Source organism: Tribolium castaneum, chromosome 4 (assembly GCF_031307605.1).
Source record: "Tribolium castaneum strain GA2 chromosome 4, icTriCast1.1, whole genome shotgun sequence".
Taxonomy (NCBI): domain Eukaryota; kingdom Metazoa; phylum Arthropoda; class Insecta; order Coleoptera; family Tenebrionidae; genus Tribolium; species Tribolium castaneum.
Window position 1 is genome coordinate 22,687,555 of NC_087397.1, and position 23,174 is coordinate 22,710,728.

Genomic DNA, 23,174 nt, shown 5'->3' on the forward strand with positions numbered 1-23,174 from the left:
AACCACAACACACCTGAGGATGACCCCTTTGTGGTTGAAAAGGTTTGGTGTGTCGGGTTTTTAAACTTTGTTTTATTTATCCTTTCTCATATTATAAAATTTTAACCAAGGGTTGTGGATTTGTGGTTATGTTAACTTTGCAAGCAAGTATAACAGATCACATTTGCTAAGTGTAAAAAAGCTGTATTAAAGAGTGATTTTGCAAGAGAATCTGATTGAGCAGTTTTATTCAACGAAAAATGAGAAATTTTTTGGCATGACTCAATTTGCTTTGTCAGATCGGAATTCTTCAAAAAATCGTGTTTTCTAAAATGAGGGTTGTGATTGAGTTAAGGGGTGATTTTGCAAGAAAATTTAATTAGATTGTTCGCAACTTAATTTGCTTTGTCAGATCCAAGTTCTTCAAAAATTGGTAAATAAAAAATATGAATATGAATATGAATATGAATATGAATATGAATATGAATATGAATATGAATATGAATATGAATATGAATATGAATATGAATATGAATATGAATATGAATATGAATATGAATATGAATATGAATATGAATATGAATATGAATATGAATATGAATATGAATTTGAAAATGCCTTAAAGTAATTCCGCGCTCTTTATTTTAGCTGAAAACATAATTTTTGCACTGGTTTCGTAGAACTTATGATACTGTGTGAGTCTGATTAATAAAGTTTATTTTCATTGTACATCAAAAATTAATAAGTACACTGAAATGAGTGTTTGCTATTAAATATTTTTTTCTCTATTCATATGATTTTTTTACAGAATCTTTTTACAAATTCTTAAGGTACGTGAACATTAAGTTCAAATAAATTGAAATTAAATCACTGAAATAATTTTTTTTTATTATTTTTACATATTATTTCATTGACATTATAAAATAAACACGGCCTAAATGTTACTTTATGTAAAATTATTACCAATAAACCCAAAAAAAGTTTGTTTGTTATATCTCAGATTTTGTAGTGCATAATTAGTTGTATTCTAATTCTAATTATCGCAAATTAGAGTTTAATTTGACCTTTGCCAAATGTACGAATAGAAAGAGATATCAACCTAATTTGAATTAGTTTCCGAATGCCATTAGAAATAATAAAACCCGTTTTTCAATTAATCAATTAATTTTTCATTACTAAATATCAAATTTCGTAGCTACTGACGATCGACCCTACTTAATCTTTTTTTAATAAAATTTGTGGTAATACAAACTTTTGTACGTAATATGTTATTAAAAGCCTATTATTGTTTAACTCGTATAATTTGCAAAACTTGTTCGGTGCGCTCACTTGATTTGGCAAACATTATGCTTGTTAAACAAAATCGAATTTTCATAACTGATGATGCAAATAATTATTCATTATAACAAAGTGTAGAAAAAAATCCTATGCATAAAGAAAATAAATTCACAAAAACGCTCATTTCTCTTTTATTATTATTATTATACAGGGTGTTAGGGAATGGTCTCCCAAGAATTTCAAGATGAGTCTATGAGGCAAAATGGGAGCGAAAACCTTTATATCATTTTTTCCTTACATGAATGGTTTACACAAAAATAACTAATTTAAAATCGGACCCAATGTTTGAGAGCTTCTGTATAATTTGATTGTTGAGTTAATGAATACAAGTAATCGATTTGTTAAGAAGAGTTTGCTAGTTAGCAACAAAAAAACGAACAATAATTATTTTCTGACAAACTTTCGCGACTAATGTCACGTTTATATTTTTTAATTTGTTTTATCAAAAAATTGTATAAAGGTTTTCGACACATTTTGCTTCATAAACGCACCCTAAAATTCTTGGGAGACCATTCCCTAACACCCAGTAGATAAACTAAAAAAATTGGTACTTATAACAGACTCAGCCTGCATCTACTTCAAGGAAATAAAAAAATTGAAGTTTAGTTTGCTTGTTTGTTGGTTATAAATTATCTCTTGAAAGTGTTGTCTGCACTAGAAATTTGATTTTCTTTTTGAATAATACTTCAAGCAATAACAACCATAATGCCATAAAACATCCAATAGCAAAAATTTCTACAGAAAAATAAATGTCGACAATTCCGACGCTTTTAAAACTACCTCCTTTGCCCACACAGTGTGGTTTCTTATAGTAAATTCGGTTCAATTGCCGATGACGTATCCCACTTTCGTAGATTTTTCTAAAACTAAAATAATGCGATTTTTACCATTCTGTACCATTACTTAAATTACTCACTTAACTTTGACAATCTCTTTATAGGGCGAATTTTTCCTTATCGTAATACTTGGATACAAAACATTCAAATAATCGATTTCAATCAAACCACATTTTTCATGTTCTTGAAACGTATCCATAATTTGTTTGTATCCAGCTGTTGTTTCAACATGGAAGGCAAAAAACTCATCTTTCATCTTTTCAATCCCCATTTCTGTCGTCATAAAATTCGATTTTTGATTCTTGGGAGCGACTTTTTTTTCATAAATTGATTTTCTCGTAAATTCGGTTTGCGTCTAAATTTAATAATTGAAGTCAAAAATCTTGAAAACATGGATTACCTCAAAATAATGGTGGCTGTAAACCACATCTTCAACCCCTAAAGTTATTTTTGAGTTGAGCAAGTCTTGTAATGTGTTGATGTTTGCGGACGTTGATTGTAAAAGCACAACAATGTTTGCTGAATACGAAGTGTACAAGAACATCAAGACTAAGAATACGATAAAAACGGCAATTCGTCCAGACATTGTTTTGGGTTCGTTTTCTGATCCTTGCTGGGTTATGGCTTCAATTTGGAGCATAACAACATCGAAGAATTTTGGTTTGATGTTGTCAATGTTGTTTCGTCTTTCTAAGGCGTTTTCGTACGTACTTTCACAGCGAACAATTACATACAAAATTAAAACTGTAACTCCAACAATGAAGTACAGGCAGTACCAAACTTTTGTATCGAAAGGCAAAGTGAAGAGATTGTTTACGTAAGACAGAGGCGGTGCTCTTAGGATAAATTTTAAATCACTTGGTGTTGTTACCGAAAGATAGTCAACAACACTCATTCGGTCAACTGTGTAGAAGGAGACAGTACCTCCAATCTCAGCAGTACCGTTTTGAATATCACCAAACATTCCTCCAACAAACTGCGTTTCGTTTGCCCCTTTATAACCCCATGAGGAACGTTGTATAAATTTTTTCGTACAATTCAACATCTCAAGCATGGGATAAACCATAGCATAACTAAGTTTACTAAAAGCTTCAAGGTGTCTAAATCGATAATCTTCAACATCAAATGGATAATCCGGTTTAGTGACCACATACGAAACCGTTATGTTTACACCACTTAGATCTGAACGGTTTCGAGTAGGTATAAAGTGATTATAATACTCAAAACCATTCGAAAAAACTCCAATTTCGTTAAACTTGATTGTTTCATTTGGTGCACGTTTGTAGCACAGTTTTAGATGAAACCGACCGTTTGAAATTTGCGAAGCCACTGCAAAGTTGCTGTCCAAGAGCAGATCATTTGTATTTACAGTAGAATTTTGATCGAAGACTAGCCATTTATTTGGAGCTTGTAATAATTTGGCCTAAAGTTTGTTGTGAATTTTGGTAACAAAAAAATTTACTTACGTGACTGAGGAGTGAATTAAATTGTGGACACAATGTGTCACCGACTAGAAATGTGTGTTGTGAAAGTTTGGTTTGATTTATTTTCCAATGATTTGTGAGCACGTTTAAAACAATTTTTTTCTCTGCAAGCTGTTTGTATACTGTTAATATTGTTCCTAAAAACGAATTATTTTGCTACTTTTTCTTGTTTTAATGACTTACGTTTATTCCAACAAGTGAATAGGGTCACGTGTTGGGGATATTCTTGCTTTTTCACATAATTAGCTATTAATTTTACTTCGGCTAAGTTTTGTAATTTTGAAAGATACAAGTTTGAAAGTAACAAATAGTACAGTAAGTTACGAGACATGGCAGCTCATGGTGAAGTTTTGTCTTAGGGAATTTCTTTTATACACTGATGAAGTGTACAGAATTATTACAAAATTATGACAAAATTACACGTTTGTGTTGCTTCGACATGTGAGTTCAGGGAAATTAATAATTAAAGGAAGATTTTCCGTGGAAACTTAGAAATGTTCAATGTTGAATTTTTGATAGCATATTTTTAACTTCCTTTTCACGTACATATTAAAATGAGATCGATACAAAAATGGACACAATAATGGTAAAAATATATACAAGCTGAGTCTTCTAAAAGCATGTTTGTATTTTATATCTCAAAAACTAATTATAATACCTACACAAAATTTACCGCTTGAACTGGTTGTTTGGGACAAATGACAAATAAAAATATTTTAAATAGATTGTTTACAAATTATTAATTCATTACATTAGATTGAAGTTAATTTTATTCTTGCCTGTTCTACTTGGTTTATAAAATCCACACAATAAGTAAAATTATGCAAAAACAAAACACCAAATTTTGTTACCGTTACATTCTCACGAAATTACTTCGAAATTGATTAAATTTTGCATATTTTATTCGACTTGGCTCGATCATTGTACAAAATTTTTTCAAATCAAATTTTGGTCAAAAGTATTAATTCCAAACATTTTTTGTGAGATTTCGCTTGAAAAGACCGAAAATGCACCAAACTAAGTCTATAGTACTACCACTAACACCTGGTTTTTACACTATTTTAGCACATTTCCAGCCAAAAACAGAAACCTAATTGTTTCCCAAAATTTCGTTAAAAGTTATAAAATCACCAAAATAGGCTGAAAATGTGGTATTGTTTTTGACTTTTTTTTTGAAGAAATTGCTTGTTTAATGTTAATTTTGCTTATTTCGCAGGATTAATTAGTGTTTGAACTTTACTTTACAAGATCATCTAAAACTTTATTTGATTTGTTTCGTTTTTGAGCGGAATTTCTTCAAAATTAAGTTAAAGAACTATGAAGCTTAGTCGAAAATAATCTTTTTTTCAAGAATTTGTGTTTGAAGATTTATTTTAATTTCTTTGTTTTGGGAGCAATACAGTGAAAAATCACTGAATTTCTTAGAATAATACCATTCTTTTTTCTTTTTCCGAATGTTTTGATACGATATACAACGAACAAAGAAATATTCTCTCAAAATTTTGTAAAACAAACCGAAATTTCAACAATACTGAAAATTGTATATAAATTGTGAAATTTTCGAATTTTTAAACCCGCTTTTGAAATAAAAACTAAGCCTATTTTAGAAGAATTTTGCTAAAAGTTGGTGAAATTATATTATTTTACCCAACTTTCAATCAGAATGCAATAACCAGCTCTGGTTAAAAATAGGTAATGTTATTTCTGCATTTCTCGACCATTTAAGTATGTTTTAGAAAACTTTACTTTGTTGAGATTATGCTGAAAGAGATCGAAAAATCATCAATTTAAATCCAAAATTGTCTTATTTTTGCTTCTTTTGCATGAGCAGATTGTAAACCCAGCTGAGCTTTTAAGTTTAAAAAATAGAAAAATCAGTGAATTAAGTCAAAAGTTGCATAATTTTTGCTTTTTTCGAGTGTTTAGTACGTTTTTCAGTCTAGAAAATCAACAAAATGAGGCTAAAAATTGTGATTTGGGATTTATTTTCTTGAGTGGTCTTTAACACACAAAGGCTCGGTTTTACCAATTTTGGTTAAATCAAATTATTGGTTAAAAACCATCGTTACTGTGATTATAAGGATTGTTTCTGTGAATTTATTCTACTACTTTGTTTATCTCTCGAAAAATTGCTCTAAAACTGGCTGAAAATCTATCAAATTTGTTCAAAATTGCTTTTAATTTTATCATATTTTAGTCAATTCAATCCTACCTTTCTCAGCTAATAAAAAATTCGCTAAAAATTAGTTTGTTTTTTATTTTGTAAGGTTTTGGATATTCCTGCTTCTTTTCAAGCTTGTAAACACGTTTTTGAGTTTTATACTTAAATAAATCCACTTAAAAAATTACCTAATTTAAAATTCAAAAATAACATTTTTCTACTTTGGTTTCACAAATTGTTCATTGTGACACTGAAAGTAGTTTCACAAAGAGAACTTTTGTGCAACTCCATTTAGTAAATTTTTAGGAGTTGTATCAGTGCTGGGTTGGATGTCATCACTGTAATTTAGTGTGTGATCTGTCAATAGCGTCAAGTCGTTTATTGATAAAGCCCGAATAATTAACAAAATTAAAAGGAAATAGTTGGAACAGATTTTGATAAGTTAAACTAAACAAAAACATACAACAAAATATTAAGTTGAAAAAATAGTATATTACACTCGTTTTACATGACTTAATTGTGGCACTCATTCTATTGGAGCACTCTTTCGTCGTGCTCCAAAACCACTCGTGCCACAATAGAACGTGTTATAAAACTCGTATAATAATATACTATTTTAATTTTTGCGTGTTATTTATTAGTAGCTGTGTTTTTAATGCAGAGACGTAAATATTTCTTAAAAATTGTTAACAATAATCAAAAAAAAATTAATTAATTTTTAGTTTTATTCATTAATTTTAAATGGAATTCTAAACAAAATGAGATAGAAAGATAGTTATAGAAACTAGCTAATTAACTAGTCATAGTTAACTTAATAATTTAAAGTCTATTTTGTACCAATTGAATAATTAACAAAAATTTTCAATAAAATTCACATTTTTTTTAATTTTGTTTAGAAGTGGCGGAACGTCACGAAGAATTTGTTTAATTTGTTATTTTTTATTTGTTATTTGTCCTAACTAACCGTTTCCAATAAAAATCTTTTTCTACTTCGATTTTGTATTGAGGTCATTACAATACGCGATTCGCGTATCATAATATCCAACGGAGTGCTATAATAATGTCACTAAAAACTAGGATAATTTAGTTGGATAATGTTGACAACCTAGTTTTTGACAATTATCTGAGAGAACTGTCAGTGTCAATCGGCACCTGTTTTAAGTGCATAATTTAATCAAATTAATCAAATCTGAACCTTCAGAGGCTTTTGTACTATTCCTGATATGTGGCCCTTTCGAACACCTTTCAAGTAATGTACAAACATAACTTTAAAAGCCAGTGCAAGTAAGTAATTTGCGATCTCGTTATCCTTAGGCTAATTTTCAAATTCCACATATTTACCACAAAAGCCCGTATTTGTTAAGGGATACATTGCAAAACATCTTGGACACTTTCAGAATACATTTGTACGAATAAACTAATGACGGTCCAAATTATTAATTTCATTTCACTGCCTGCGCGTAAATGTTGTCAACAGCAACAAAATTCCCTAAATTTCGAAATTAATTTTTTTGGTACAAAAAGTGCGAAGTAGAAAAAATACTGCATGATATCTCGTATAAAAGGCATTTTGTCGCACTTACTGTATTATGACACTCCTCGCTGCGCTCGTCGTGCCCTAAATTCGTGCGTGCGACAAAATGCCTCTTATAAAACTCGTATCATAATATTCATAATATACTATTAATCATTTCAAAACATTATTTCTCATTTTCAGCCTCGACCCTTTTAACCAACACATTATTTGAAAATTTAAATCACTAACTTCATCAACTGGCTGTGACTTGCTGTATTTCATAGACAAAAACAAAAAACAGTTAAATAATTAAAATAGAATATTAGAGAAACTGGTTCACAAAATTAGTGGAAAAGACTTAAAATAAGGAAGGAAGGAAGGAAGGAAAAAAACAAAACACTTAAAACACAGTACATAATATCTATTTTAATCTCGATTTTAATTACAAACCCATTATTTTTTAATCATGTTTCTAGAAATAATTCTGGAACTGAAAAGTTTAACGAGTAGTATCAGTTACTAAAGCGCCTGTGCACTTTACTAAAGGTGGAATAACGCATTCGCATTTTACTTTCTCAGCATGTCTTCCATAACTATCCGTGAAATTATTTCTCTCAAAGGATTGTCCAACTTTAACTATTTTATCTCCAAATTTACACGAGTGTTCTAAAACCAGTAATTTTTTTAACCGAAAAAATAGTATTTATAACGTTTTACCTGACTTCTCTTCACCCGTAATAACTTCGGAACCATCAGCTGAAAAAAGTAACAAATTAAAAGAACAACACTTGCAACGTTTACTGTCGTCTTACGACAAAGCCAGCCATTGGGACAACACAAAACCTGATCCTGTTGTGTATTCGAATCCAGACTGTAGAATGGGGCGCAAGAATTTTGACTGTGGACTCCACTAGATCGAAGTTGTACACCACACCATCTTCTGCGACAAAACGGTGCTTCAAACTTACCATTGAAGCCTTTTTGACACACACATTGCAAACAGGTGTTTTTAGGAAAAAATTCTTGACCCTCTTTGTATTCTTCACCGTCCACTACGCATTTTGCATCATCATCAAACGGAGCTGAAGAAGTTATTTACGTAATCAGTCATAAAAAGACAGATTTTATTTACCAAGCATTATACAGGGTGAGTCATTGATATGGGCGTGCTCAATTGTACCTACACTGTCAAAGATATCGAAATGAATCAAATGGCACAAAAGTCAAAGTGCACGTTCTAAAATTATTTTGCCCTATACAGGGTGTTTGATTTTTACAGTGCAGCTTTTAACATAGTTTTTTTAAATGGCATTTCCTGTATATTTGTACATATTTAAATTTGCACTTTTTTAGGCTTTGTAAATCAGTTTAGTTTTGCAATTTACTTTAACCGTTCAGAAGTTATTTAATTTTTTCTATAATTTTGTGCGTCTGCAGGCACATTATTAAAAAATCGCAGTGCCCTTGGTTTTTGGGATATCAAGTTGGAACTTTGTCCGTGGTTAAACAAATGTCTGAGGTATCTTTTGGTGACAACAACATCCATTTGCACTGTAGCATCACCTTGACACACTTATTTTGGTAAACTTTGAGGGACCATAATTAGATTTTTTTTAAATAGCGCCGTTTTATTTTACATCTTTTTTACCTCGTAAGTTTTTTTCCAAAAGTTGATAGTTAAGGAGTTAAGGTTTTTCTGAAAAATGCACACAAAATCTCTTGGATACTAATGTAGCGTGCTGTGAAAAACAATATATTCTGTATACTAATGTCAAAATATTTAAAGTACTCGTTCGTCACGATTTGATATTATTGTGAAAATTAATTTATCTTTCTTTCATATTTTCTCTGGTAGTGCTGGCGTTTTTTTTTCATAGATAGTCATTGATAGAGCACGCTCATATCAATAACTCACCCTGCAATTACCAAAACGAGTGAGCGCAGCGCAGCAAATTATGGAAGTTAAACAATTTTAGACTTCACATAACGTATTATGTATACATTTTCCTATTTTTTCTCACTTTTTTTAAAAGAGTAAACAAATCAATTAGCTTCGATCGTTAACGAGTTTTACATAAAATCGAGTTAAAAATAGGGAACGCGTATTTCGTTCAAAAATTACGTTAATTAAATTTATTTTGATTAAGAGTTAAAACAATTATTAATGATTTGTTATTTGTCAATTTTATTATTAATGCAAAATGTTTGTGAATACAAAATAAATGGCAACATAATTCTTATTAGTAAAAGTCTGAATTAAATTTTAATTTTGCTTCTGTAAACCTGCTCCATAAGAAATTTATCTTGAAACTACTTCTCAACAGGGGCTGGTTTATTGTCGCCTCATTTTCATTTTGTTCGACTGTACATTTTAGTCAGTTTCAAAAAAAATGCAATAAAAATAGGTGGTTACTGCTATTTAAAATTTTAAATTCGGCGCCAGTTTCGCATCGTTCCGGAAGTTCAGTCATTTTGAAAATAATTTAGTTACACTGAGTACATAAAGGGTGACCCATTGGTCTATAACTTTATTGCTGTTTTAAATATTGCTATGCTGTTTTCATTATCCAATAGATCGACTTGAAAGTCCACAAACTAAAAATATTTTTGTTATTCACACGGAGTTGTATACAGACTGGAGAATCAAAGTTTTTTTTAATGGAACACTCTATATGTTTTTGCATAATTGGATTCTAAGCAAAAAAATAATGTAACTTTATATAACTTTAAACCTACAAATAATGTGCAAGGTGTACCAAAATGCAAAAAGTTAAATTAACTCATTTTTTTAATGCAACACCATGTATTTCTTTACACGTGTTTTTATTAAAATATTTTAAATTTGCTATGCAAACCGCATACTGTTAGAATACTTATCAAAACTATTATTGATACATGAAAAGAAATACACGGTGTTTCATTTGAAAAAATGAGTTATTCAACTTTTTGAGTTTTTCTGTTGTTGTACATTTTTCGGAGTGATTTTTCAAAAATTGGTCTTTTTTATAACGAAAATTTGAATAATTCCGAGACGAAAAAAGATAAACCCATAAAAGTTTATACAAAATTACGTTATTTTTTGCGTAGAGTCCAATTATGCAAAAATATGTAGGGTGTTTCATTTAAAAAATATAACTTTGGTTTACCACCCTATATACAACACCCTGTGTATAATAAAAATATTTTTAGTTTGTGAACTTTAAGTCGATCTATCGTATAATAAAAATAGCATAGCAATATTTCAAATAGCAAAAAAATTATAGACCGATTACGCACCCCTGGGTCACCCTGACATCATCTCAAAATTTAGTAACGGGATGAAAAAAAATTGCGAAAATATTCTTACGACAAACTTCGCCCACTGAACAGCAACTATCCAACGTGTATTTTCCATAACAGCCTTTTTTGAAGGGCCTTCCTAGCTCTTCCGCACACTCCGTAATTGCACAAGTGAATCTAGCTCTATAAAAGAATTTTTAGAACTAATAGGAAACATTGCTTTTGTAAAATGCCTGTTTTCGTTGGTTTGGCAAAAACAACTCGATTCACATGAAGGAAGTAATAAGCTAGTGTTGACCTCTTCACGATTTTGATAAGCTCTACCACGAAAATAACACTGATCTTTAGATGGTTCAAGCCCTTTACAAGAAAAACGTGAAGGACACTTGGATGCATTATCGTGTTCAGGTGTGCATCCGAAGTCTTCGTAGATCAAAGTTCCGTAGACATCGCAACTGCTGTCACCTAAGATAAATCAAAATCTATCATATAGAGAAGAAAAATATATGTTACAACAAAAATTACCTGTAACTGGTGTTCCTATTGTTAAGTATATAAAAAACGATTGCAGAAACAGTATTACAAACAGCTTCATTTTCGATCGGGGAATGTGCTTGAAATGAAGATAGATATCTTTTAGTCCGAAATAAATACAAGTGAATATTAACACTGAAGGACATCAAGTTATTATGTTGTAATAATGTTGTGGACCGAACAGATATACAAATGCATTTAATGTAAAAATTATTAAAACATGTTTATTGTTATTATTTAGCATTGGTTCTTCGTAAATTATTTATAATCTCAATTATGAATAAATTATTTATCATGTTGAACTTGCACCACGATAAATCTGTAATCATTTTATTTGCGAAACAACTAACTGGCAGATCAATTTTCTAATTAGAATATTACGTAAGTTAACCCAAACATAGTCTTTCATCGAAAAAAATTTTATAATTCTTTTTTTGAAAAATATTTGTTTCCCCATAGAACCAGTTTTTCTTCTCTCTAAGTCACTCATTAATTGGAGATCTTTTTTTACAAAAAAAAACTTAGCTGCCAGAGCAGTTAGTTGCTTAGTAAATCGCCAAGCTCATGAAACCGAAAATTGTTCTTTGATGAAAGCAAAGTAGTCATATAAAAACTACATCGCAAACAAAAAAATTTAGTTCTAAGAAAAATATCTTAAAACATAAAAACATTTTAGAATTTTTCTTAATTTTTCTTGAAGTGCTTGTAATCAGTTGGCAGGATATATCTAATTGCTGGGGCGATTGTTTTGTAATCGTCCAATAAACTCCATTTTTTTGTTAGTTTTTGGGTTAGCTGAGTTATTTTAATATAATTTTTGTCAGAAAAATCGGTAACTGTCTTAGTTTTAAAGATTTCGAAATCACATTTGGAGAATTAAAAGAAAAAGCCTATATCTGTTTAATGTGTGTTCAAAATTGGAAAACAAGTTAATAATTTTTGTAAAAATGGGTATTATCGCAATTGGTCTATAATTATTTGGGTCATTCATTTCTCCCTTATTTTTATAGATTGGCAGCACACGAAAAATTTTTAAACAGTTTGGAAATTTATGGTTGTTGATATGTCGTAGGCTAAGAGTAAAATTAGGCGAATTATAAAAAGCCTAGCCATATTGTAAACGACTGGGCAAATTGTAAATGAATGAATAAATGTCAGTTTTTTATAATGCGACTGAAAATTTTAGGTGTATTATAAAACGCCTAATCAGTTTTCGTCTTGTTATAAAATACCTATGGTTATTTTACAACACGACTGAAACGAACCTGAATTATTTAGGCGTTTTATAATGCGCAAGTCAGTACTATTGAAATTTACACTTTGAACATTAAATTTATAGATATTATTTATATTGATTTATCAAAATAAAAAAATACTACAGGGTGAATTAATAGTTGTGCAAATAGATATTTCAGAGGGTGATAGCATTGATAGTAGAACTCAAAATAAGTGAAAATACCAACTTGCATTATCAGAATGTTTACAGTTCTTGAGATATGAAAGGATTTTTGTCGTCTAATTTTTTCAAATTTGGAATGCCATTTTACTGTTTTTTTTTAATTAAACTACCTAACTACAATAGAAGGTGTAAATTTATAAAATGTTTGATTGTTTTTTTCATTATTTCTCAAAACGACTGAATGTAATCAGTCATTTTCTAAGTGGACAACATTAAAAACATTTTACATTAAGACGAAAACTTGTTAGGCGTTTTATAATACGCCTAAAATTTTCAGTCGCAATGATTCATTAATTTTCAATTTGCCTAAACATTTACAATGTGACTAGGCTTTTTATAATATGCCTGGTTTGGAATTTGGAATATTTCCCTGCTTACATAGATTGTAATAAAATTTTAAGTTTTCACGCCTGTTTTTGAGCTTCATATTAAACTAGTTTATTTTCTTGTTTGGATTTATTTTGTAATATCGTTCTGGGAAACAAATACGTATACAGAGATGTTTTTTTATTAGTAGGTATACATAGCCTTATGTATACAGTTAAAAAACCAGGTCAATTCATTATTACTATGACGATTGTATCTCTAGGTGCGGGCAACCACTATTACAAAAACTTTAATATCCAAAAACAAAGAATAAACTTTGCAAAACAAAAAAATAAATGTAATTAAACGACGCATCAAACCGAGGAAAATATTAAATAATTACAGAAAGTGCTAAAAAGGCCCTCCTTTCACTTCCAAACAACTTTGACCAGTTTGGCACGAATAATACTTTTAACTTTTTGTAACATCTACTATCTATATAGTATAAGTTTATCTACGAAATGTGTAGCCACCATAAAATTTTTACAGCGGTCACTAATTATGTCAACGAGTGCGGTTTAAATTTGCTAGATCTTGAGCAATATGGCACTTGAGGCTACTGATCTGGCTTTATTCCTTGCAAAAATTTGACCTTAGGGGTGTTGTCTGCGTAAAACCTTTTTGCCCTTTGTGAATTGTAATTTTGTTTGCCTGCACCTAGGCTAACCTAGACCTACGGCCCAATTGCAATAGTTACAGTAACAATAAAATTGACTCGTTTTTTTTAACTGTATACATAGATATTAAAGGATCGTACGCCACTGATGAGTAACTATTTAGATTGGTGAAGATATTATAAAAACTACCTTAAAATAACTCTAGTAATCCAAAAATGAATTAAAAAATATAACTTTCCATTTAAAATAAGGAAGTTGATGGTGACTATCATTGAGCAGGAGCTAAGAGATTATGATAATGTAAAAATTTTCAAATGACTATCATTATTGGAACTCTTACTACTTCTAATGTTGCTGTTGCCTGTTGATTGTAGCTAAATAAATAAAAGGCAATAACTGTGTAAAATGAATGGATTCTGTAACTTTATTGTAAAAATTGGTGCTTTTGATAAAAAGTGTGTAAAATTAATACTACCTAGTACCTACTTCAATTTCAAGTGTAAGTGTAAGAAATGTTCTTAACATGAACATATATTCTCTATCGATCGCGATATTATTCTTGAGTTATGGGTTTAGCATAAACATACCATCTTGAAATCGCGTTTCTGTTTTTCTAGACTCTGAACCTTTATCTTAAATAAACGTACATTTTAAGAAAATTCAATATAAAAATTCGCTATTTCTGAAGTCATATTATTTATTTTTGAAATGATTTTTTGATGTTCTACCTCCAAGGCGGTTAATAAGATCGTTTAAATTTGGGGTGACAATTAGTTTTCGAGATATACTCAGTGAATGATACTTTTATAGTAGACTCATTCCGTATTGTTACTGTATCTAACAATTAAATATTTAAAAATGATGAATTCTTGCATGTGGTCTCTTTTGTGGACGTTCTGATGCATATTATTAGCTTTACTAAAGCTTTTTTATTCAAAAGAGAACTGTCCTTTTTGCATAAAACTGTAAGTAAAATATGCAATTACGAAAAGATATTAATTAGCAAAAACCTATATTGTAAAAACTTTTGAAACTCCTCATAATAACACAGTTATTATAATAGTCATAAAAGCAAATGCTTTTAGTTCTTAAAAAAAGCTTTCTCGAAATTACAATAATTGCGCCTATTACCTTGGGAATTTGTCCGTAACATTAATGTCCGTTTTATTGTGAAAATGAACAGGCAGGAAGGCGGACTTTTGACCTCCTTAGAAAACCTAATAGTTTTTACTAAATATTTTGGTGTTCATTCGTTACAATATGATACACAATTAAGGAAATTTCAAATTTGTAAAAACCTAAAACTGTTAAAAATTCTGTGGTTCACTATTGTAATTATTTTCAATATTTACGTGTCAAAATTGTTAACAGAAGCAATCCCCCGAAAAATTTTCATTCTTCATGTGGGTTATTACATTTACCGTGATCTCTACTTGATGGTACTGTACTCTATTATAATCTGCGATCACATTTATGAAGAGACTACGGAAACTGTTTTAAATCAGTTGATACAAGTGCAAGAACGACTTCAACAAAATGACAGAATCAAAATTTTGAAACTTGTTTTGTTAACCATTATTTGTACAAAATTTGGTATCGATATTTTTGGAGTTTACAAGTTTACAAAAACAGACGGCGACATTTCTTGGGACACAATACTTGTCATTTTTAATTTTGTCTACATATCCTTTATCGAAAATTTAACAGAGTTGCGTTTCTTATTGATTTTCTCAATATTACCAGTGTATTTTAAACATTTGAGCCAAGATTTTAATCTAAGCTTTACAAACCCCACCAAATGTAACAAGATCGTTAAAACACATCAAGAATTGTGCTGGTTGGCTAGGAAAATTAATAAAACGTTTTCTGTTCCGTTTCTTTTTTTGATGGGGTACTATTTATCCAACATGATTATCAACATTATACAAAACTATTATCACATGGTGTTTTTAAATACTGCTGTCAATATTTTTGATATTTTTCAATTTTCACTGGCTTTAATAATGCTCTTTTCACTTATTATTGTAGCAAATCAATGTATGACTCAGGTAATAATCAAGTAATCCACAAGGGTTTTAGATTGTATTCATTTTGGGATTTGTAGGCAAATGAGTTTAAGAAACACGTTTGTAAAGTTTTGTCTAAAAATGGTACAAATAGCAACAGAAAGAACGTAATTGTACCTTGACTGTACTTTTCTGAACTATTATTTTCGTTTCAGTTGTATGCCTACGGCTTGCAAATGTTTCATGAAGACTTACAAATCAATGCTGCAGGCTTCTTTGTTATCGAAATTGGACTAATTTTTGCGGTAGAATTGATGCTTTGCAAAGTTTTCTATTTAAGATTTCAATTACAGATGATATCAGCGGCAGGTACTTACGTAGTTATTATACTACAATTTTTGTATTCAGAGAATCAGAATGTCAGGAGTAAAAATTTTGAAATATTCACAAATGGGTAATAAGTTAACCAACAACAATGTAAATATAATTATTATAATACGTAATTTTTTTATTGTTTCACTCTTATTTACAATTTGCGCTCATTCGTTTTGACAAAAACTGTGCTTGTTAAACAAAATAAAAAATAAAGAGAAAATAACTTTTAAATTTTACTTTGTGGTTTTCAGTTAAAAGTCTCAATAACAATCGTTTATTTGTGCAACAAACAATCTTTTTAAAAGATTCTACAAAAAATGTTTGATCGAGTTGGTTATTTATGTATTATGTTTATTACTCTTACAAATATTACTAACGTTGATTAGTTGATTGTTATACACATTATTATGTCGAATCAATTTGGGTATGGCCCATTTCTCAGAAAAATAGTTTCCGTCTTAAAATGAACACAGACCAAATTATTTGTATTTTTAAAAAAAATTCCCACAACAATTCTAGCCATTGTTTTAATTTATAATACCTTCAACAAGTTCGCTAACAGATTATTTGTCATCAGAATAACTGCCATTGTCTATACAGGGTGATTCTTTTAGGGCCAACATTAGAAACTTTTAGTATAGCTAGAGCTTTAAAATTTTGTATACGATCCAAATCGACTATTCTGAGTTCAACTAAATTATTTTCAAAATGGCTGAGCTTCCGGAACTTCAAAAAATTGGCGTCAAGTGTAAAGTTTTAAATAGTAATCACACATTTTTATCCCCTTCTCAAGCTGAGTAAAATTTACCCAAGTTGTTGGTACTTATCTGTTATAGTTTTTGACATATGTAAATTTTTTTGTTAAATTTAAGGGTTTATCTAAGATATTACAGCCCTTGAACCTTTTGCGATAAGTGAATAGTTTTTTGCATTCCATAACCGAAGGTTTGAAGAGTTTTCTAGAATTTTTTAAATTGTCAACTGTCAAAATTCATGGCTAGTATGATTTTTACAAAATGGTTTTTAAAAACTGCTATAACTCAGTTTTTCCAAATAAAGCGACCTTATTTTCTTAACGACAATCGAAAGGATATCGATATTTATGGTGACTTTTATCAATACGTTCTATACGTGTATCTCTTACAGTTCTACAGAAAAAAAATCCCAAAAACGAATTTTACTTCGTAATTTCCATAGTTAATCAAGTAGATCTTGTAAAATGGTCAACAATTGTCAAACTTCAATATTAGTGAATTATGTAAAGTAACTCACTCAGTTTGCCATCAAATTTTGAACTTTTTGAATGAAATTGGTGAACAAATAGGGTATTTCTTTTAATTAATAGCACAATTTTATCGTATTTTTTTTTTAATTACTTGATTAAAAATGAAAATAATGAGCCAAAATTGTGTTTTTTGTGATTATTTCAACAACTGCTAGAGATAGATATAGAAGATGTTAATAAAAGTCTGCATAAAAATTGATCTTTTGATTACCATTGAAAAAACACGGTCATTCCATTTGGAAAACTTTTATTATCATTTTTTAATCATTATTTTTTAAAATCATAGTAGTCATGCAATTTGACAGTTGACAATCTTAAAGACCTGCGAAGACCCTTTGATCCTTTGGCTATCAAACGCAAAAAATATTCACTTTTTGTAAATAGTTCACGAACTGTAATATTTTAAATAAACCCCTGCAAATGAAAATTTGTATAAAAAAAATTGGCATACGTCAAAAAGTATGGCAGATAAGTACTAAAAGACATTCTACTCAGTTTCAAGAGACACATTCAAACATGTAATAAAAGTAGGTGGTTACTATTTAAAATTTCAAAGTTGGCGCCAATTGCTCGTAGTTCCGGAAATTCAGCCATTTTGAAAATAATTTATTTGAACGCGATTTAGATTTTAGCTATATTAAAAGTTAAAAAGTTTTTAATGTAGGTCACAAAAGAATCAGCCAGTATTTTTCTAGATTTGTTATACATTGGTTCGAATGTAGTTTCTGAACTAAGATTTGAACATCGTAAACAATTTCATTACGATGAAAGAACACTTATTTTGGGGCAAATTTTCTGTGACATATATTTTAACAATTGGATGTATTATAAGTTTTGTATTACGCGAAGAATATTCGAATGAGTGGGACAACAACGTTCATTTTGCCCATGCTTTTAATGCCAATTTACTAGAACCTTGGGCACATGTTAAATTTTTCATAATCTCAAAAGATTTTGAAGAACTTAATAAAGTATTCTACAACTGTTCACACCAGAAAAGAAGAAATATCATGCATTTACATATGGCATTAAGCCATATTTCGAGGCAGATGAATATTAACTATTTTATCTTTCGGTTGCTTTTTATTTTGTAAATCTTATTGCAAGAATCATCCAAATTTATTATATGTTGGAACAAGTAGAATTCACAATCATGAAGCAATTGGTTTAGCTGTCGAGACTTTTAGATTACTTGTAGTGGTTTGGGTTAGCAAAAGATGTATGTGTCAGGTATCGTTAATTCGTTACTAAAAATAATTCGATATTACTAAAAAAAGAAAATTTTAGGCAAATGAAATAAAAAATGTTGTTTGTAAAATTTTAATTAACACAAGAAATAAAGTGCAAAGAAAAGAGGTAAGATAATAATGTACGTATTATCACAAATAAGTTTCACGAAATTTCAGCTTAATGCTTATGCATTACAAATGTTTCATGAGACCTTGGAAATAACGGCTGGGGGATGTTTCGTTATTGATTTTACCTTAATTTTTACAGTAAGTTAATTATCTATTGGCAGTTTGAAAACTATCGCAAAACTTGATTAGATTGTAACAGCTGGTAGCAACTATGTTGTCATAATTTTACGATTTTTGTATTACGGTAATCAATACACTTACAGACTTCGATTATGGAATTGAACAAGGTGGAAATGTATAGAAAAGAAAGGACGTTTTTTATATGAACTGTTCTGTGGTGACTAAAACTAATATAGTATGATATGAGTTTTATAAGACGCATTTTGTCGTACAACAGCCTCTAAAGGTTCGTATTTGATTAATTTAATTAAATTATGCATTAAATAAGCACAGGTGCCGATTGACACTGACAGTTCTTTCAGATAATTGTCAAAAAACTAGGTTGTCAACATTATCCAACTAAATTACCCTGGTTTTTAGTGTAATTTTTATAGCACACCGTTGGAAATTACGGTACGCAAATCACAAAAGGGCACACCTTTTAGTGTACTTTTAAAAGTTGTAACACCAACCCCTTTTGTAATACAAACAACTCTTTCAAAATTTTAAGTGGGATGACCTCCCTTTGCAATACTTCAAATGAAAGATATTTTGACCAGGAATTCGGCTGTGTAATTTTGTTAGGTTTTGAATATTTTTATTTACATTTCGCAGAACAAGATTTAGCAGAATAGCAGAACAAGTTATTGTAAAAGTTACCTATAAATTTCAAACGTGATGTGGCGCTAAATCAAAACTGTGAATTCTGTCAGAAATAATGGATCCGTCAAGAAAAGGAAAAACACTTCAAACAGGAAAACAAAAGCTCAGACTACTCAAGTCAGCACAAGAATGTAAAACACAAATTAAGACAAATCCTACAATTTAAACAACATAACCGAAAAAGCATAAAAATGAAAAAACAACTAATCAAAAATGACATTTCTCAATGACAGTAGTCATTTGAATGAAGCGGCACATTGAATTTAAATTCCATGGTCGACTTTTTGGTTAAGAACCATTTTTCAACAGTGGATTATCAAGTAATTAAGCACCATGTAACTTTATAAAAAATTATTGAAATTAAAAAAATACACAGTTGAATTTCTGTTTAAAATACCTTTCATTTGAGGTATCATAAAGAGGGTTGTTTGTATTAGTAAGGGGGTTGGTGTTACAACTTCCAAAAGTACACTAAAAGGTGTCCCCCTGAAAATAAAAATTGACCTGTCTCAGAATTTTCTAATTTTTTGTTTATTTTCTTAGATATGCATGATGGTTTGTTTTTAAAAAATTACCCTGTTTAATTATAAACGACATACTATATATTGGCTCATATGCATACACACCTAAAATCCTTTGTCTATCAATTTTTACAATTATTATCATTATTTACTTATAGTTAATTTTACTTAGCCTTAACTGCACCGGTTCGGCTTATGAATAACGCTTAACAAAACTAGGCTTACGGATAAAAGTGCAGTTTAAAAGTCGAGCTGCACCGTGACATTTTATCTGTTTAATCCGCCAAATGTTTGTCAATTAGTTGTCAATAATTTACAAATACGTGAAAATGTTACGGGTTTTCTTTTTGTTTTGCTATCAAGAGTAAAATAATTCAACAAAATTGAAATTAGTGAGTACTTATTTAAGTTTTTAAATCTGAGGATCGGTTTACAGAAAGCGAAATTAAGATTTAATTCGAAATTAAACTAATTCGAATTAAGTTGCCATTTAAAATGCATTGACAAATGTCAAGTTAATCGCGATTAAAATTTAATTGCAATTAAAATTTTCTGTAAACCGGCTCTGAGTCAATTTTATTTAAAATCAAGTTTAGCTGCAGTGATGACTGAAGCCAGAAATAGAGCTTTTCTGTTTAGCTACGGTAATGTACCATGTGTACCAGCAAAAGATGGAAACGTAATAATCTTTCAGACCAAAAAGAAAAAAGCTTATTCAAGGTGAAGGTTAGGTTACGAAATGATTAGAATCCTGACTTTTTTCAAATTTTCAATGTTTCATTCGACTAATTTCGCCAGTGACAGCATTATTAAGAATTATGTGTCTAATATCAAGACATCGGGAAAACATAATTTTTGATAATGCCGTAACAGGCAAAACTAGTCGAATGAAACATTAAAAATTTGAAAAAAGTCAGGATTCTAATCATTTCGTAACTTAACCTTCACCTTGAATATGGACTTATTTTCAAAATTGAACTCAATAACAAAAAAAACTTATTCTACCACAATTTTAATAAAAAAATAAACAACTTTTGATTTCGAAGACGAAAAAGCATTGTCCCAGAATTTTTATCTTGAACAATATCACAACAATTTCAAAATTCAAAATTGGAATTTCTACAAACGAGAATAACCTAACAAATTGGAATCAGTCTGCTAATTCAAAATTATTTGGGAAAAAAGTGTTATACATACAGGGTGTATCAGAACTCACTCCCCACCGGAGAGGTGCTAGTGGTAACAGCAATAGAGATGACAAAAATGCAAAAAAATTTAGGTTTTTTATTCTTAGTTTGCGAGATAGAGAGGTCTCAAAATGACCAATCCCAGAAGCTCTCTCCCAGGTGTACTGCATACAGTAGATGCGTTACTAAGGAATAAAAAATAATCCAAGTGCCCACTTTTATTGTCCGTTCTACCTATTTTTGTTTTCCTAGCAACGTGATTTGTTCCCCTAATCCTTCAGAGTAAGGCCTTTTGTGATTGGGTATTTTCAAACGTTCTTATCTTCTAAACGCAAAGAGTTAGAATTTTTTTGTAAAGGAACTTTAGCTTCAGAATTGCCTAAACTATACGCACATTTCCGGTGGGGAGTGAGTTCTGATACAGGCTATATAGAAGACGCTTAAAAGTTCATACCAGTTTAAAGTAGTATTTTAAGTTATAACTTTAAAAAAACAATTAATTAGAATTCGAGGAAAAATTCGTCAAATTGACGAAAAAGTCTGTGGAATTATTCAGTTAAAAAAATTGAAATTAAAAAAAATCAGTTCAGTGCTGCTATAGACGTTTTTTTAGTTATTTGATAAATATTGCTTTTGTGTTCGACGATGTTATTTAATAAAATAATAAAAACGATTAAAAAAATACATAATATAGCGCGATAATTATTATTTCAAAAATCAATAACTTTATTGTTATGTGACTAAAATTTGACCATTTTCTGTCTATTTATCTCTTCTTCATCACCCATGCCATTATCCAATCCAGATTTTCCTTCCGCCTTCGTCTCTATTTTTGGCAATATTGTGGTACAGAATAGCTGCTGTAACAATTATTATCAAAGTATTCTCAATTTTTAAGCGACAGCAAGTCTGTTTACTATACTGAAGGTATGTAATGAATTTTATTCCGCTGAAAATATTTTTTGAAGCAATCGAACAATTTTTTTCATCATACAAGTCAAGTATAGCTCAATTTCTTATCGATTCGTTTACAAACAGTACTTTTTTGACGTTAAGCACTATTAGTTTAAACAAATCTTTATACAATTTTAAGTTGCACTTATTTACGGTCCATTTCGCTTGACAGGCTTAAGCAAAGCTTAAATTTTAAGCCACACCGGTGCAGTTAGGCCTTATTAACTTAAATTTCGCTTTTTCAACTGAATAAACAAAATTATTTCAATTTAAATATTTTAGGCGGTAAAAGTCACAATCCTAAAATTACGTAATATGTACAAAACAATTTCCTTATTGACATTAAAATACTTAAAGTGGACGAAATTACTTAACTATAACACAGTTACTTCATCACTTCATATCACAATGACGTTTAAATTGCTACGAATTTTATTCAAAATCGGGAATTGTTTAGCAATAACGCCCAAAAATTTTAAACTGCGTAAACCAACGATTCTTGAAAAAATTTTGGGATGTTTTATGCTAATTTTTCAAACTGTGACAGCAATTACTTCAGTTGCATACAAACTCCCACAATATTCACAATACATTTATATTAAATTAACGGTTTATGTTATTTTGGACGTTTCTTTGTACCTCTTTTCAGTCACTGCGGTCCTGAGTGGGCTCTTCAAACGTAATCAGTGGTACAAGCTTGTAAAAAATTTAATGTTGACAGGAAAAGATCCCACAACAGGCCATAAAAAGTATTTTGGTTTTATAGTCGTCAATGTAATATTTTTAGCGATGATGGTTTATTTAAATGTTGTTTTTGGGACGGATTTTGTCAAAAGGTTTACCCTTAATTTTTTTAAACTTTACGTACAGTTTTTTATAAACTATTTGGTCTACGCTATTTTACAAATACTTAAAATGAGGTATCGATCTTTGGCACAAAGTTTGGAAAATGAAGCAAATATCAGAGACACAACTTTGAAGAGAGTTTCCTATGATTACATTCTGTTGAAAGAAAGTGTCAGTATTTTTAATAACATATTCGGATGGCTTATTCTTTTCAATACGATTCATTCGAGTCTTCAAATCGTCGTTTACCC

The 23,174-nt window shown here is 29.9% G+C and overlaps 2 protein-coding genes and 1 long non-coding RNA gene across 4 annotated transcripts; all 3 read right to left on the reverse strand.

The window, feature by feature from the left end:
• Positions 1 to 1,261: 1,261 nt before the first annotated feature.
• LOC657449 (ionotropic receptor 75a-like) lies at positions 1,262 to 3,083 on the reverse strand. Its single transcript, XM_008195137.3, has 3 exons — positions 2,554 to 3,083; positions 2,234 to 2,508; positions 1,262 to 2,183 (listed from the first exon to the last, which is right to left on the reverse strand). Exons 1-3 carry the CDS (start codon positions 3,046 to 3,048, stop codon positions 1,940 to 1,942), a joined length of 1,014 nt encoding a protein of 337 aa, XP_008193359.3. The 5' UTR covers positions 3,049 to 3,083; the 3' UTR covers positions 1,262 to 1,939.
• Positions 3,084 to 3,329: 246 nt separating this feature from the next.
• Positions 3,330 to 3,960, reverse strand: LOC135265976 (uncharacterized). Its single transcript, XR_010333887.1, has 3 exons — positions 3,821 to 3,960; positions 3,620 to 3,774; positions 3,330 to 3,576 (listed from the first exon to the last, which is right to left on the reverse strand). It is a non-coding gene; the product is annotated as an uncharacterized LOC135265976 (long non-coding RNA).
• Positions 3,961 to 7,720: 3,760 nt separating this feature from the next.
• Positions 7,721 to 11,304, reverse strand: LOC103313009 (uncharacterized). 2 transcript variants are annotated; one of them, XM_064356234.1, is made up of 7 exons: positions 11,119 to 11,304; positions 10,827 to 11,058; positions 10,661 to 10,776; positions 8,447 to 8,494; positions 8,127 to 8,396; positions 8,032 to 8,070; positions 7,721 to 7,980 (listed from the first exon to the last, which is right to left on the reverse strand). In XM_064356234.1, the coding sequence occupies exons 1-7, from the start codon at positions 11,186 to 11,188 to the stop codon at positions 7,814 to 7,816; spliced, it is 942 nt and encodes a 313-aa protein (XP_064212304.1). In that variant the 5' UTR covers positions 11,189 to 11,304; the 3' UTR covers positions 7,721 to 7,813. The 2 variants fall into 2 exon arrangements, with proteins under 2 accessions (XP_064212304.1, XP_008193351.1); XM_008195129.3 differs by lacking the exon at positions 8,447 to 8,494 and having other exon boundaries at positions 11,119 to 11,300.
• Positions 11,305 to 23,174: the final 11,870 nt, after the last annotated feature.

Bases quoted from the DNA above. Each gene is read 5' to 3' on its own strand.
- LOC657449 (XM_008195137.3), bottom strand. From the start codon at position 3,048: ATGAGTGTTGTTGACTATCTTTCGGTAACAACACCAAGTGATTTAAAA. The intron at 2,509-2,553 runs GTAATCCATGTT...TATTAAATTTAG, and splicing joins ACAGCCACCATTATTTTGAG to ACGCAAACCGAATTTACGAG. The intron at 2,184-2,233 runs GTGAGTAATTTA...GCATTATTTTAG, and splicing joins AAAGAGATTGTCAAAGTTAA to TTTTAGAAAAATCTACGAAA.
- LOC103313009 (XM_064356234.1), bottom strand. From the start codon at position 11,188: ATGAAGCTGTTTGTAATACTGTTTCTGCAATCGTTTTTTATATACTTA. The intron at 8,397-8,446 runs GTAAATAAAATC...TAACTTCTTCAG, and splicing joins CTCACCCTGTATAATGCTTG to CTCCGTTTGATGATGATGCA. The intron at 7,981-8,031 runs GTAAAACGTTAT...TACTGGTTTTAG, and splicing joins TACGGGTGAAGAGAAGTCAG to AACACTCGTGTAAATTTGGA.